The 15,308-nt window shown below is 29.6% G+C and overlaps 1 protein-coding gene across 1 annotated transcript; it reads left to right on the plus strand.

Moving 5' to 3' along the window:
* Positions 1-13,212: 13,212 nt before the first annotated feature.
* LOC129286174 (putative F-box protein At3g16210) lies at positions 13,213-14,163 on the plus strand. Its single transcript, XM_054922191.1, has 3 exons — positions 13,213-13,624; positions 13,699-13,950; positions 14,054-14,163. The coding sequence occupies exons 1-3, from the start codon at positions 13,213-13,215 to the stop codon at positions 14,161-14,163; spliced, it is 774 nt and encodes a 257-aa protein (XP_054778166.1).
* Positions 14,164-15,308: the final 1,145 nt, after the last annotated feature.

The raw sequence follows: 15,308 nt of genomic DNA on the forward strand, positions 1-15,308 counted from the left end.
GGCCAGCTTTGATCCAGGCTATTCTCAAAGACCTGAAGTAAAAACTTGGAACCCAAAGTGATTGAACCGTTTTGACATATTTTTTAATATATGTGTATATAAATATTATTTTTTATTTAATTATTATATCACCGATTCCACCACCGGTCTAACTGGATGAACCATGAGACCCATGACCCATTGATATTTTTGGTTCATTGTTCGATTTGATTTTTAAAAAATTGGTCTCAAGTCTCAACTTTGTTTGATAAATTGAAGCGAAGTGAACGAAGAAGTATTACCATTTAGGGCTACTGGATTTTATTTTTATGTTTTATTTTTTTAAATTCTAACCCCCAAAATGACGTTGTTTTAAGGTCAATTTTTTTTAAAAAAATATTAACCCACCTAACCCATGGGTTAGGCAGGTTGATCCAAGTTAATCTTGGGTCACCTAGGTTAACTCGAGTCAATTATGGACACTTCAATTTAGAAAACTGGGCCAGACAAATGGCCAGGTCATCAAGTCACTAGTCCGATTGACCGATCTAGTTCGGTTCAGTTTTAAAAACAATGATGTGATCATTAAATTTTTTAAATAAAATTATATATATATATATATATATAATGTTAAAACATTGTATTTTTAAAGTATGTACATTTAATATGAGTAAAATTAAAATCTTATTAAATTTCTAAATAGAGTTACTGAGGTTAAAAGTTTTTCCTTTATTCTCATAAAAATGCTGAAAGTGATTTATAAATATGATAAGAGGAATACTCTTAATTAGGGTTTTAACTAATTGAGATATCCTATTATTCTTCTACTATTATTTCTTAATTATCTTATTAACTGAAGTTGTCATGTCATGTTGTATTAAAAAAAACACGTAGAAGTTTATGTGGCACCTAATGCAAGCTTCATGTCTTTTTTTTAATATGACATGACAACTTTTGTTAGTAAAATAATTAAAAAATAATAGTAGGGACTTTTGTGGTAAAAAGTAAAAAAAATTTTACCAAACAAATTATAGATTAAAGAGATTGATGTTAAATTTTTAAAGACGAGTGGTGTTGTGGCATGTTTCAAAATTTAAGAGAGTTTTGTATATTTTAACTTAATTATAATTATAAAATTAATATCATATTATTTTATTTATAAGCATTAAAAGACATGTTGGCCGAAAAAAAAACCCCAACCCAAATCCATCACACACCCACACAAGAGGAGGGGGGAGGGACAACTCATGGTAAAAGGAAGGAAGACTATTAGAGTTGAGAATAAGAATCGAACTTGGCAAGCTGCCATTTAAACTCATTTTTTTAAAAATTCAAGCTTGAAAAAATTTATTTTTTAAGAAAATTGGGCTTTGAAACTTGGCTTGATAAGCCCTGAAAAATAGGCTACGATTAGGGCAGCCCTTTTAGGCCCTATTTTTACCCTTAAAAAATTTTTAATTTTTAAATTGAATTTAAATTTTAGAATATATATTTATACTTTAATATAAGGATTTTTATTATTTATTTTTAATTTTTGAACATTATAACTTATATTTTTAAAACATATGAAATATTATAATTGAAAATTTTAATTTAAAAAATTTAAAAAAATAAAAATAATAAAAACAAGCTTATGGGTCCGATTCTGAGCCCTTTAACTAAGAGCTGGATTTCATAAAATGATAGAGTTTGGGATAACTTGACTTATGAGCTTGAACTCTTTAAGGCTGAGCCCATATAAACTAAACTTACCTATTTTCCATATATATAAACTATAGAGTGCAATCATTTGTTAGAGTGAGCCAGTAGTGGACAATAAGTATAACCTACTATGCCTACCACATCAAATGTTTTTTTTCTTAAAAAAAAGTACAAGGACTCAACTTGATTTGACAGAAATCGAGTTCTATACTTTTACATTTAAAAAAATATGAAACTTGGTTTGATTCAAATCGACATTCAAATTTATAATGTTTAAGGAAATATTTTTGAAAGTATAGCATATTGGTAAATAATTTTTTTTCCGTAGCACCAAGGTCAAATTGCCCACAATAATTTACAAATTTATTTTTTCAAAACAAAATTATAAATTTTTAAAAGTATCTCTATACATTTAGTTTTTTCATTGTATTCTCATTTAAATTCTTAAGGATAGTCTTTGAAAGGTATTATTAATAAAATCTTATTTATGAAAATTTTCTTATATTTTGGAATAATAATATGCTTCCAACTTTGTCTTATAATTTAGGACAGATTGAGTACTATTTTCTCTTATTTGAAATATAAGCATTTCCCCTAATTAATCTTTGTTCAAAATATAAGCAATCTAGTATATGTAAAAAAATTTCCCCACTTTATTTTTTGTATTTATTAACTTATATATTTGTGTAAATGTATCTATCACACATAATAAAGTGTATTAGTAATTGTGATTAGGATAAAAAAAATAATATATATATTTTTATGAGAATGAGGACTTTATTGATATGCAAATTTTAAGATCTTTAACCAAACTTAATTATAAAGAGAGCTCAAAAAACTCTAGAATTTTGCTTCTATCCAAGGGTATAGAAGTAAAATTAAAATGCTGGGAAAAATTACCAATTGAAAGTAATGGACAAATAATAGATAGTAGGGCATTGAATAGCTTAATGTAAGGTAATAAACAATAGTATGTAAGGAAATAAAAAACTCATGTTAATATAATGACAATACTTAAAATGAAATCAATTGAAAGTAATAAACAATGAGATAATTTTCCTTAACACTATTAATTTCACTTCAATACCTTTGAATAGAAGTGAAATTGTAGAGTTTCTAGATCCCTCTTTTTAATTAAATTTGGTCAAGGACCCAAAAATGAAATTTTCCCTTTAATCAATCCTCTCTCTTGCAAAAACATAAGCCAAAGTATATCTTTAGTTCCTTAATTTTATAAAATGTAGTTTCATCACACACAAAAATCTACATTAAACTTTTAAATATCTCTCTTGCAATATATTCCAATAATGGTAGCAAGCAAAGTTAATTATTGTTGTTTTGACAAATATTGGACAATTTATAGATGTGAACTCCACTTTCATTCTATGTAAGACTAATATTGTTCAAAGCCAAAATATACCACTAAAAATAGGAAACAATTTTTCTTAAGAACTTATAAGATGTGACTGAGATATTAAAAGGCAACACAATCAAGAGAGAATAGATATGCTAACAATTTACACTAATTAATTTCAATACTTTTTCTATATTGTTTACTTTGGTAGTGCTATAATGGTCTTGACTTTGTTTTCCTCCCCCAATTTGTTGTAAGTTGTAGATTTTGATTTTCAATTTTAACTTAAAAATTTACCATGAGATGTCAGATAGTGTGATTCTGTGCATCATAATTTCAAAGATATGCTGGTTCATGTACTTTACTAGTTATACTCTCTAGTCTGTCAAGTATCATTATGGCATTATTTATGAGGTACTTCTCAATAAAACGCATATGTACTAGCTATTTTAGTTACCAGTCTTTTATGACACAGACTAAGATATAAAATATCTATTATATTTCTGTCATCATCATTTAATAGTAACTATCTCTTCTTATTACCTTTTCTTTGTTTAGAGGCATAAAAGATATACTCCCTCTGATTTGCATTATAAGGCCATTTTTAGAAGTTCTACCTAGTTCGCATTATAAGTCACTGACAGTTGAGGACTTCTCATTTCAAAATAAAATTTTGAAAATGCCCATCCACTTTACTCCATCTTCATTTAGCTGGCATGTTCTCTCTCTCACTCTGTCTTCCACTTTTTCTCTCACCATCCACTTTTTTGTACAGTATTATGAGAGAGAATTATTTAGAAAATAATATAATGTTGTTTGGATTACTTTTTGGTTTTTTATTTGAAGGTTAGTTTTGAAATTTCATTTATAATTATTCTTTATATTGTTGTTGCATTGGTATTAGTGAGGTTGGTAGATATGATTAATAAATAGGGCTGAAGGAAATATTGCATAAAAAATGTATCACCTTTTCCATTCTATCCATTTTTTCATTTTATTCCATTCTTTTGTACTAAATAAACCCTTATTCACAGGATATATGTTTCATCACAAATGACCCTGAGAGTGCGCTGAAGCTCATGAGAACTCAAGGATTAACGAAATATCATGCCAAAAGTAACTTGCACTAATATTAAATCTCTAGATCTGTTTGCTGTCTTTTTTTTTAAACCAAAACAAATATTACTCAATGAAAAGCATAAGCACAAGACTGCTAGATGTAGACAGGTACCATCTGAAGGTAAATAAGATGGTAAGAGTATTGCCCTTTGCTTTTTAGCCCTATCAAGTTCTTTCGTTAGTAGCACTATTATATATGTGACCATAGGGATTTGGATGTAACATATAAATACATTATATATGTGACTGTGTTAGATGTTTTCTATTTTACCTTAGAATGCAAAATGGTATTGCATTAATTTTTGTTTGGGTACTTCATACCTTATCTTACAATGCAAAATGGCATTGCATTAATGCTCTCGTTCTATGGAAGGTTAATTTTTGATGTTTCATGTGTTCATTTTATTTAGTTTGTGCACTTCAATTAATGGTCATATAGCTAAGAAGGTTAATGACATCACTTAGAAACTAAAATGTTTATGTCTCACATTGAATGTGTTCTATTTTGTTTGTTTTTCCCCCAAGATAAGCTATCAAGTGTCTACTTTTTGGTATTATAGACTGACTATATTTGAATTGGGCTAGACACCAGTTAGAAAGAGGTTCTCCCAACTTATATAAGACTTAAATTCTGAACCTTTATAAAAAAAAAAGTTTAACTAGGACATTGCTAACTTATTCAAGAAGTAGAAAATGTGCCAGAGAATAATTAGAAGTCTAACTGCTAAATTAGTTGCATTTTGTTGATAATTTTATTCAGAAAAATGGTGAGTGCAGATACCTGCATTTTTTATGAGACTTTCTTCTTCTTTTTTTAACTAAGAAGAAACTTCATTCACCAAGAAATAAACAATTACAAACTAAAGAAAAGGACCCAAGAAAGAAAAGACAAAAGACCCTCTTAAGGAACTAAAAAGCCTAAAGGGGGGGATAAATGATACAAGTTAAAATTACAGGAGATACTATATGCTAACTTAGCAAGATAGTTAGCATCCTTGTTGTCATTCCTATACAAAAAGTAGATAGTAACATTTCAATCTCTAATTAAAAGCCTTCTGGTAGTCTATATAATGTCATAGAAGGGATGGTAACTATAATTGTCCCTTGTGATAGTCAAGATAGCGTACGCACTATCACAAAAAATCTCCACAATTCTATATCCTTTCTTCTAGCATAATTTATGAGACTTTCTAATACACCTAAAAGGGTAGAGACTAAGAAAGTAATAATATTATTCACAAGACACAATTACATCTCTTAGGACCCTGTTTATATGATACACAATGAAGAGCTTTAATCCCGAATCTTAATTATTACATTTCAAATGCATTTGGGTTTAGTATTTTTGGTGGAAATGAGCATATGACAGTTTAGATTATTTGATTGTCATTGTTGTAGTTGATGCCCTTTAGAGAAGTTATCTAGAATGATGAATTTAGATGTTCAATGTCAACTTTTGTTGGTTGTCAGCATATTTGTTTTGTCTCTATGTTTTTTGTCTTAATCTTTTTGCCTTGTGGAATCACCTGTTATAGTTGAAATCACCTGCCATTGTCAAATATGAGGCAGAGAGGTCTACTTTGATATAGAGTTAGTCTACTACTATTGACCTCATTTGCAAAATCTAGTATGTATGTTTTTTGATGAATGATGAATTGCCACCTCTCTGAATTACAAACACATGTTCATCTTTCATGTTACATTATGTGAAATTTAATCTTCTCATAACTTGAAAGTTAGCTATCCATATAAATATATACAATGAATCCAATCTTCAACAGTTCATAGAATAACTTCTTTGAAAAAGAAAAGAAGAAGAAATGTACACAAGGAATTAATTTAAATATTTAACTTGATATATATGTCACATTACTCTTGAGAAAGCCACTTGGTCAGCACTCTGAAACGGATATATTTTAGAGAGCCCTTTGGAGCACAGCTGCACAGAGAAGGGTGATTGTTTTTCTTATGCTTTGTTTAGAAGTTTGTTCTGATATTCTTAAAATGATCTTAAATTCTTAATTGTTTCGGTGGGATTGACATTGGGATAAGCTTTAATTTTATAATAAATACGATATTCACATCACTATAACCCTTAATTTGAGGGCATAATTTTTTCTTTATTAGCACATTTACATGATTAGTTTATATTTTTTTTAAGTTTCTGCAATGATTATATAATTTTTTTTGTGCTCCTTTCTTATTATTCCTTCTGTATTACGTTACAATGAATGCATGTTCTATCTTCTGCATTGCAATGAGACTTTCTCTTTAATACTAAAAGAAACCAACATGAGACAAGTTCAAGTTCATATGAAAAAAGAAGAAGCAGGAAACAATTATATTCATTGTCCATTTTTTATGCTGATTTGTTCTGCTCTAATTAAAATTTGTTTTCCCTTCCTTTCTTCTCGTGCATGTTTATTTCTTTTCCCTGTCCTATCAGTACCATTCCTCTTCTCTCTCTTCTTTTTCATTAGTTCATCAACTTCATACTACAAATCAAAGCCAATTAGGTATAGTAGCTAAATCTAGAGCACATTTTACATTAGGTTGTTTATCGCTTCTTTTGACATATCTATAATATCAGATTGGTCAGTGTTTCAATTTCCTTTCAGAGATGGATATATGATTCTGTTGCTGGTGTATGGATCACAGAACTTGTTTTCCATGTAATATACCAATGGTTTTATGTCGTATTAGAGGGAAGACATGTAAGTCTATGTTTGGTTGACGGAAAAGTATTTTCTTAAAAAAGTGAAAAATGTACCAAGAAAGAAAATTTGAGCAGGTGCATTTCTCATTTCCTTTTTTTAAATATATATATATATATATATTTACTTATCAAACATTATATAAGTGATGCAATGCTTCAAATTTGATGTTCTTGATGTTTCATTTCATTTCTTGTAGTGAGATGAATAGCACACAGTTTATGCAAGTAGTTTTCTATCTTAACTAGAGGGCGTGTTTTCCCCAGATCATTAGTGGATATGAACAATATGTGATTATTTGTTAGGGAGTTCCATGTATAGTGCACTGTACATTGCCAGATTCTAATCTAATCAAATCATGATTAGAAGAACCGTAATGCATGATTTGATGAAAGATGAGCATAACATCCATTAGGCCATAAGGCTATGGGTTTAATTCAATTGCTTTTTCTTCCTGTTTTTTATACTTTTATTTAAAAATAAGTGATTTTTAGATAGTTTTAAAATTTTATAAAATGATATTTATTTTATAAGGATTTTATAGAAAAACATTATTTTATGTTTGGTTATAATAATAAAAAAATATTATTACTATTTATTATTTTTAGATTTTATAATATTTTTATAGATTTTCATTTCATAAAACTGATTCATTTTATAATTATTTTAAAATTTTATGATATTTTTATATATATCCAAATTTTTATGATATTTTCTCTCGTCTACCACATCAAATTATTTTCAAAAACTATCTAAATAGCTTATCAAAATAGTGAAAAATATTTTTTTTTCTAAAAATAAGTGATTTTTTAATACAAACACATATTATTTTTTAATTTATAAGTTATCAAACAAAAAAAATATGAGGGAGGGACTGGCATTTTCCATTGGAATCTCATTAATTTTTTAAACTGGAGTTTGAAATTGGGGAAAAAGAATCCGATATTAAATGGAATACAGAGTGTTCGGTATGTAATTCTTGTAAGGGAAAATCACATTCAAGGATCCCTAAAAAAATATATTTACAGTTGAGGATCAATTAATTTTAAATTTACATTGCAGTCTCAGAGGTGCTAATTATAATTAATTTTGACTGGAAAAATGCCCCTCCAATGGAAAGGAAATGAAGCATGATACTCACCATTTGGAAAAAAAAAAATTCCCCATTCCATATTAATAAGAAATAATTCCATGTGCTAGAATTCTTAACTTAAAAAAATTTCAATATGTTCAAAGCTGGTGAATAACTCACCATTCAACATAACACAACTCTCTATTCCATTTTAATAAGAAATAATTCTATGTGCCAGAATTATTGATTTAAGAAAATGTCTAAGTGTTCAAAGTTAGTGGACAATTCATCATTTGAAAAAAAAACAACTTCATATTCTATTTTAACAAGAAATAATTCCATGTGCCAAAATTCCTTACTTGAGAAAATTTTCAAGTGTTCAAAGCTGGTGAACAACTCATCATTTGATAAAAAATAACTCCTTGTTCCATTATAAGAAGAAATAATTCAATATGCTGGAATTTCATATTTAAGAAAATGTCCAAGTGTTTAAAGCTAGTAGAAAACTCAACATTCAGTGAAAACAACTCCTCATTTTATTTTAATAAGAAATAATTTCATGTGCCAGCATTCTTGACTTAAGAAAATTTTTAAGTGTTCAAAGTTGGTGAACAACTAACCATTCAGAAAAAAATAACTTCCCATTCCATTTAAAAAAAATAATTTCATGTGCCAGAATTATGAAAATTTATAGGTGTTCAAAGTTGATGGACAACTCACTATTCAGGAAAAAAATAACTCCCCATCCCATTTTAATAAGAAATAATTTTTGTTCTAGAATTCCTGACTTGTCAAAGTTTGTGAACAACTCACCATTTGATAAAAAAAAAAAACTCCCCATTCTATTTTAACAAGAAATAATTCCATGTGTTAGAATTATTGATTTAAGAAAATGTCCAGGTATTTAAACCTGGTGAACAACTCACTATTTAAAAAAAATATTATTTAAATGATAAGTATACATTCATTGATACAAAACTATCACTTATGCATATAGCATCATCACACTTTAGAATGTCATACAATATCTATTCTGGTAAACAACTTCCATCACATTGAAAGCAAGTTAATATTAGTATATAGATAACATCAATTCCACCTAATTTTATAATGGCACTTGTCATGTTAGAAATAAGTACCCTCATGAAATTCTTCATCCCTTTACATCGTATTGCTGCATAGACATATACAAAAGACAATAACTCATTTAAAAAATAATATAATGGGTTATTTCTATATAAAAACTGCACCCCTTAGCTATACACTTCACAATAACTTTGTCTCTATGATTCTTTCGAAATTTATATGCAAATTTGTTAGCAAAGCTATATTTGTGTAATGCTTGTCTGAAAGTTGTTGCATCAAGGAATGTTTGTCCTATACCAATAAGTACCATTCTGTTGCATTCACCTTTGGTATTAAAGTTGGAATACTTTATACAGTTAAACTTTGCTCAATAGATGGTGTTGCCAAGGTTTGAAACAGAGATGATAAGCTTAACATGTCAAATTCCCATTCAATTTCACTAGTGGAGGGTGCTTCGTAAATTCCTTGAACACTATCTATGCTATATTCAAATAATTAAGGCTCAATATTAAATGTCGAGAGGCTTAAAGTAATGAAATTGATTTTTAAAATTGATTTTTATTATTTACTCTTGAGGATAGTCATTTAGTGATAACTGTGTAATGTCATTTCTCCTTACACTAACATAAACATGACCATTGTTGTCATTGAATTCAATAAATTGTGCAACTCCAGCATCATCTACAAGGTCTATCATTATAGTTGTGGAAGTTTCAATATTGACAATAAACTTTAGGTTCATATCCTTAATTCCAAGACATACTTCAGCTAATATCAATTTTCTAAATTCATCATATTTTATACTCTCTGTTATTATTCTAGCAATTACATTCTCTTCATTATATTTGACATTATCTTCACTTGTCTTCTCATAAACTCTCTCATAATGGATGAAACAAAATAATTTCTTTTCACTATTTCTTGCCATCTATCATGTTACCCTCCAACCATTTCAAACAAATTTTATTCTAATTTTGAGTTTATAATTGCAGTTCTAATATCAAAATATATTATTACTATTTTAATAACACAAAGTTCAACAATTTGATATTTCAACTAAATTTTACTCTATTTTCTAATACAACTATAATTCCAATAACCACATATCATTATTATTTTACCAAAAAAAGAGTTTATTACTTCTAGACTTTCCTTCCCAGGCTATCACAACATATTGAAAAGAAAAATATAATCAAATCATAAAATAACAACTACACTCTCCATTTTAATAATATATTATTGCATTTATAACGCAACATTTTACATCAGAATAGAAGGCTGTTGTGACTGCCAAGACAGACTTACATTAAATGAGATAAATTAATGCTACTGAACACCATTATTTTGTTGTAGTTATTGTGTGTGTGTCAAAAGAAGAAGTCTCACATTGTTCACATGAGGAGAGGTCCTAGCATATATTTGCTAAGGAATGAAAATGCGCTAGTGAATAAGTTTAAAGAAGAAGTGAGCTTGCGAGTCAAAGAAGCACTAGGTTCTTTTATCATATTTATTTTGCAAAAGTTGTTAAATTAATTTTGTAAATGCCATTTCCTAAAACTTTGGTTTGCACGTTTCAAGTCTAAATTCATTATCCTTGGATTTATTAATGTGCTTTAACTAGACATTATTTTCAATTTAAGCTTGAAATCGATTTTGCAATTGTCTTCAAGTGGAAAATGTTCAAAACGCAAAACCAATTGTCTTTATCACAATGATGTGTCAGTATTTTTATGAAACTCACAATTAAATTGTGCTTTAAGGCTTCATCTAAAGTGTGCGCATATATAGCTTGGGGAATGCAGTGTATCTAGAGCTCATCTTTAGAATTATTGAGCTCTTCCTCTATGTTGCATTGCCCCTATTAATTTTATAGGACGAGTCTATTTAATCCGAGTAGCTATCGTGCAGTCAATCAATGTGGCAGAATAGCTCTTAAAAACAATGTCCTTAGGTATGACTCAGACTATGATTTAACAGCTGATGCCAATATATTATGCACCTATTATTGCTAACTGTATATGCTAAACCCCTAACTACTTTGTTCCTACATCAAACGTGTTTCTTCAATGGCATAAAAGTATATAATGCAATCAAGAATGTCAAAGCTAATATCAGTTAGGGCTAGATTATTTACCTTGATGACATCATAGACTTTAGATTCAACTGCTTGAAGTAACTTGACGACAAGCTTATGATACCCAAAAAAATAAAACTAGATACATGTTAGCTGAAAGAAAGAATGCAAAACTAGTTCACTAATGAAGATAGGCATGGAGGAAAGAATCAACAATTTTTAGCTTATCAACTTGCGCTAGCTGAACCTCTAAATGTTTTCGCGTGAGTGGCAATTTATTCTCCTGAGTTTCATGTTTCATGTCATTTTTATTAGAGGGGTGTTTTCATATTTTCTCAGTCAAAATTAATTACAGTTAGGACCTCCAAATTTGCAATGTAAATTTAAAATTAATTGGTCCTCAATAAGTTTCTCCAAGGGTCATTGGCTGTGATTTTTCCTTCTTGTAATGCTGAAGGATTTATTGATTACACCGAAAAGATGATTTACTAATAAAATTATTTTTTTATTTTATTAAAAAATCTGATATTTGTTGCTCTGTAGTTGGGGCTAACTGGCAAAGATGAGGAGAATGATAATATTATCCAAATTTTTTAAATTTTTTTATTTATTTAATAAATTTCATATAATAATCTAAAAAATAAATTTCATAAGGAAAAATGACAATAAAACCATCTAAATTATATAAATGACAATCTGGTATCTAAAAATGCTATAATTCCACTAAAGTCTCTTAAAAGTAAAAATAGGTTAGGTCAAATTAGACTTTAACCAAATAGGCCCGAGCCTGTGTGGTAAATTAGAGACTTGAGCTTGTATAAGTTTTTTTTTACAGTTCAAACTTGAGCCTATCAAAACCTGATTTAGCTTGAAAGTCTATTTAAAAGTCTATTAAAAAATAAGCCTTTTAAATAGGCTCACATTTTAGTTTTAAATGTCTCAAATATACTTTATGATTATTACAATATACAATATATAACATGATTTATCAATTATAATATAAAATAATTGAAAAGACTTACCAACAATAATATAATATAACAATAAAGTGACAACAATAAAATTAATATATAAGTCAATATAATTGAAAATATAACTAGAAGCAATAAAGAATAAATTAATTAAAAATCAAATGGTGAAACTAATGTATTTGTGATATATATATATATATATATATATTTATTTATTTATTTATTTATATAAATAGGTCGGCATATTAAACTCATGGGCTAGGCTTTAAAAAAATTTTTTTGCCTATTTAATTAAATAGGCTTAATTAGAAGCCCGAGACTGGTCTAAGCATATTTAATAAATAAGTTATATTAAGTTTGAAGTAGGCTAGGTTGCAGGCTCTTGTTAAGGGCCTAGTCAATTCTCATCCCTTGGTCTATAAAGACTTTTTTGTCAGTACATTTTAAAGTAAAAAATACTATTTTATCCTTATTAAAAATAACAAACCCCGATCACATTTTTTGCTTAAGAAATAATAACTTTTATTTTGTGAATTGACAAAGTTGAACAAGAAATCAAAACTTGTTAAATTAATTTATGTTATTGAAAAATAAGTTTTTAAAATAACAAGCTTAAATTATAACTTTTATTTAAAAAATAATAACTTTTATTTAAAGAATTAAAAAATTGAATGATAAATCACAACTCATTAATAAAGATAAAATATTTTTTAATTTAAAATTGATTGACATAGAGATATATAAAAACTCAAATAAAATTATAATATTTTAAAAAATTAAATTAATATTTATATAATTTTAAAGAATTTTATTATTATTTCCTCTAATTAATTTTTTCGGTAAAATAGAAATTTAAACGAGCAATCCCTGAGGGTCGAGAGATCCGTTCAAGGCCTCAAGCCTTTCAAGCACTAACATTGCGAAGGCTTTCCTCATCTCTTTCCAGTCGATCGCCATGGAGCTGGAGGTAATGGATAGCGACACTCCATTTCTTCCTGAAGAAATCATGACCAACATTCTCAAGCGCCTTCCTGTCAAATCCCTAATCCGAAGGCGTTGGAAATATCTCTTCGAGTCCCCATCTTTCATCGCTCAACATTTGCACAACTCCATTAAAAAGCCTTTGCTTCTTTTGCAATGGGATGGCAGATTCGATCGTCTGCAATTATGAGATGCAAGTCCTTGAAGTTCACGTTCGGTCCTTACCTTTGATCGATTCTTGGGCTCAGATCGTTGGTTGCAGCAGCGGCTTGCTCTGTGTTAAACGTGATTATACCGATACATTTCTTCCTTCCTTTTTAGTGTGCAATCCTGCCACTAGAGAGGTCAGGCAGGTGCCCAAACCTAATCTTGATGGAGATGTGTACGATTTAGGATTTGGGTTTAGTCCAATTGTGAATGATTACAAGATAGTGATGTCTCATGAAACTCAGGTTGATTTTGGGGATAGTGGAGTTTCGAATTATAGAATTGCTAAAGCCGAAGTGTATTCATTAAGCAAAGGGTCATGGAAGGAAATAGAAGTTTTGGACGTTGCGGATTTGAGTCTTGATCGTTTCCCTGTCACTTCTAATGGAGCTATTTTTTGGTATGGGAATAAGCTCGGGGGGATTATTTGAATTTTGCAGATAAGGTGCTAGTTTCATTTGACATAGCGACTGAAGTGTTTACATTGATACCCCATCCATCAGAAATTAGTTCATGGTGTATGCTTACTGTGTATGAGAACAAACTTGCTATATTATCTTGGCCTATGAATGCGAACCGTAAATATTTTGTGATTGATTTGTGGGTGACAGAGGAACGTGCAGGCACATCTGGGGAGGGTTGGGGTTGGACTAAGAAATATTCTATAAGCAGGTGTCCATTGATTCCAGAAGGTATTTGGTTGGATGAAATTGTTTGTCGTGAAGCTGGCAGTGAAGCAAGCCTACATCTTTTGAATCCTGGTACTCTTGAATTACAAAAATTTGCTCCTCGCAGATGTGGCTAATGACTTTTCAGTTACTTTCAAGTATGCAGAAAGTCTTGTACCTATCGGCAACATTCCTGTTGAGGAGCATGTTATGGCCCAAAGAGGTGAAACAGCCTGAAGCGCAGCTTAAGGATTCGAAGGCCCTCTTGGAAATTACAAGCAGCAGCATAAATTAGGAAAAGATGAGAGCTGCTTCTTTTCTGCTATTCCTTTTTGGTTTTGTTTGTACTGAGATTCTGTGAACTTCTGTGAATGCATGTTTTGCTGTAATTGAATCAATTTACTTATTATCGGTTGAGTATATACATTCTGATTTTGCTGCTCAATTCATAACAGAGCATTGGTCCTATATCTTAATCATAGCTTTGTATATTTGCTTTGTTTGAGGACTTATGGTGGAACTAAACCCAACCCAAGTAAGGTTTTTATGGCTGTCATAATCCCTTCTGCCCTTAGCTAAAGGGATCTGGAATGGTGATGGTAGATAATTAGTACCAGATCTAATCTCAGACCTTTCACCAATATTTTGTATTTTCTCCTCCAGTGATTCTACTGAAGATGTATTGCATTTATGTTGATGATATGCTTTTGCAACAAGAATTGATTACTTTACTACCATAGAAACCTGATTCTTGGTTCGACTAGTGATGCATTCTTCAGATATTTTGTGCTTTGGTTTGACCAAGATCCTTTCACGAGAGGATACCACTTGCTAATATTATTTTATGTGCTGTGTTTCACCATTTATGTTTTGACAAATAAGATATCATAGTTCAACAGCTAAGACTCTCAGTATTAACCACTTTTGTTCTCTTGACATAGTAATTAGAAAGCTTATGAGTCTTGTGTACAACTTGATTCTCTAGTCCCTTGTTTTTGTCTACAGAGACATGGTAGACTAGAAAGAATCACTTGAGAACTTGGGACTCATTGATCGTGAATCTTAATCATTCCTTTGCAAATTTTCTCCGTTCAAGGACTAGTAGTGTCATTGTCCATTCTCATTTTGACCCCAGCACCCACTGACAGCCTTAGATTCACTACAGAAACAAAAGACATTTCAGAATTTCAATGCATAATGAAAGCAAAATCCCTCCAGGCATGTTTATAGTGTCGCTATAGAGAGAGAGAGAGAGAGAGAGGGTTGAGGACTCACAATCATGAATAGAACCCAAGGCTTGAACACTGTGCAGAGACTCAAAAAAAAAAAAAAAAGAGAGAGAGAGCAGAAAACAGCTCACAAATGCTCCATAATTTTCAGAC

This window comes from Prosopis cineraria, unplaced genomic scaffold (assembly GCF_029017545.1).
Source record: "Prosopis cineraria cultivar Desert tree isolate PC_DT_omini unplaced genomic scaffold, ASM2901754v1 PC11, whole genome shotgun sequence".
In the NCBI taxonomy this organism is placed as follows: Eukaryota; Viridiplantae; Streptophyta; class Magnoliopsida; order Fabales; family Fabaceae; genus Prosopis; species Prosopis cineraria.

Bases quoted from the DNA above. Each gene is read 5' to 3' on its own strand.
- LOC129286174 (XM_054922191.1), top strand. From the start codon at position 13,213: ATGGCAGATTCGATCGTCTGCAATTATGAGATGCAAGTCCTTGAAGTT. The intron at 13,625-13,698 runs GTTTCCCTGTCA...TGAATTTTGCAG, and splicing joins TGCGGATTTGAGTCTTGATC to ATAAGGTGCTAGTTTCATTT. The intron at 13,951-14,053 runs GTATTTGGTTGG...TGCTCCTCGCAG, and splicing joins GTGTCCATTGATTCCAGAAG to ATGTGGCTAATGACTTTTCA.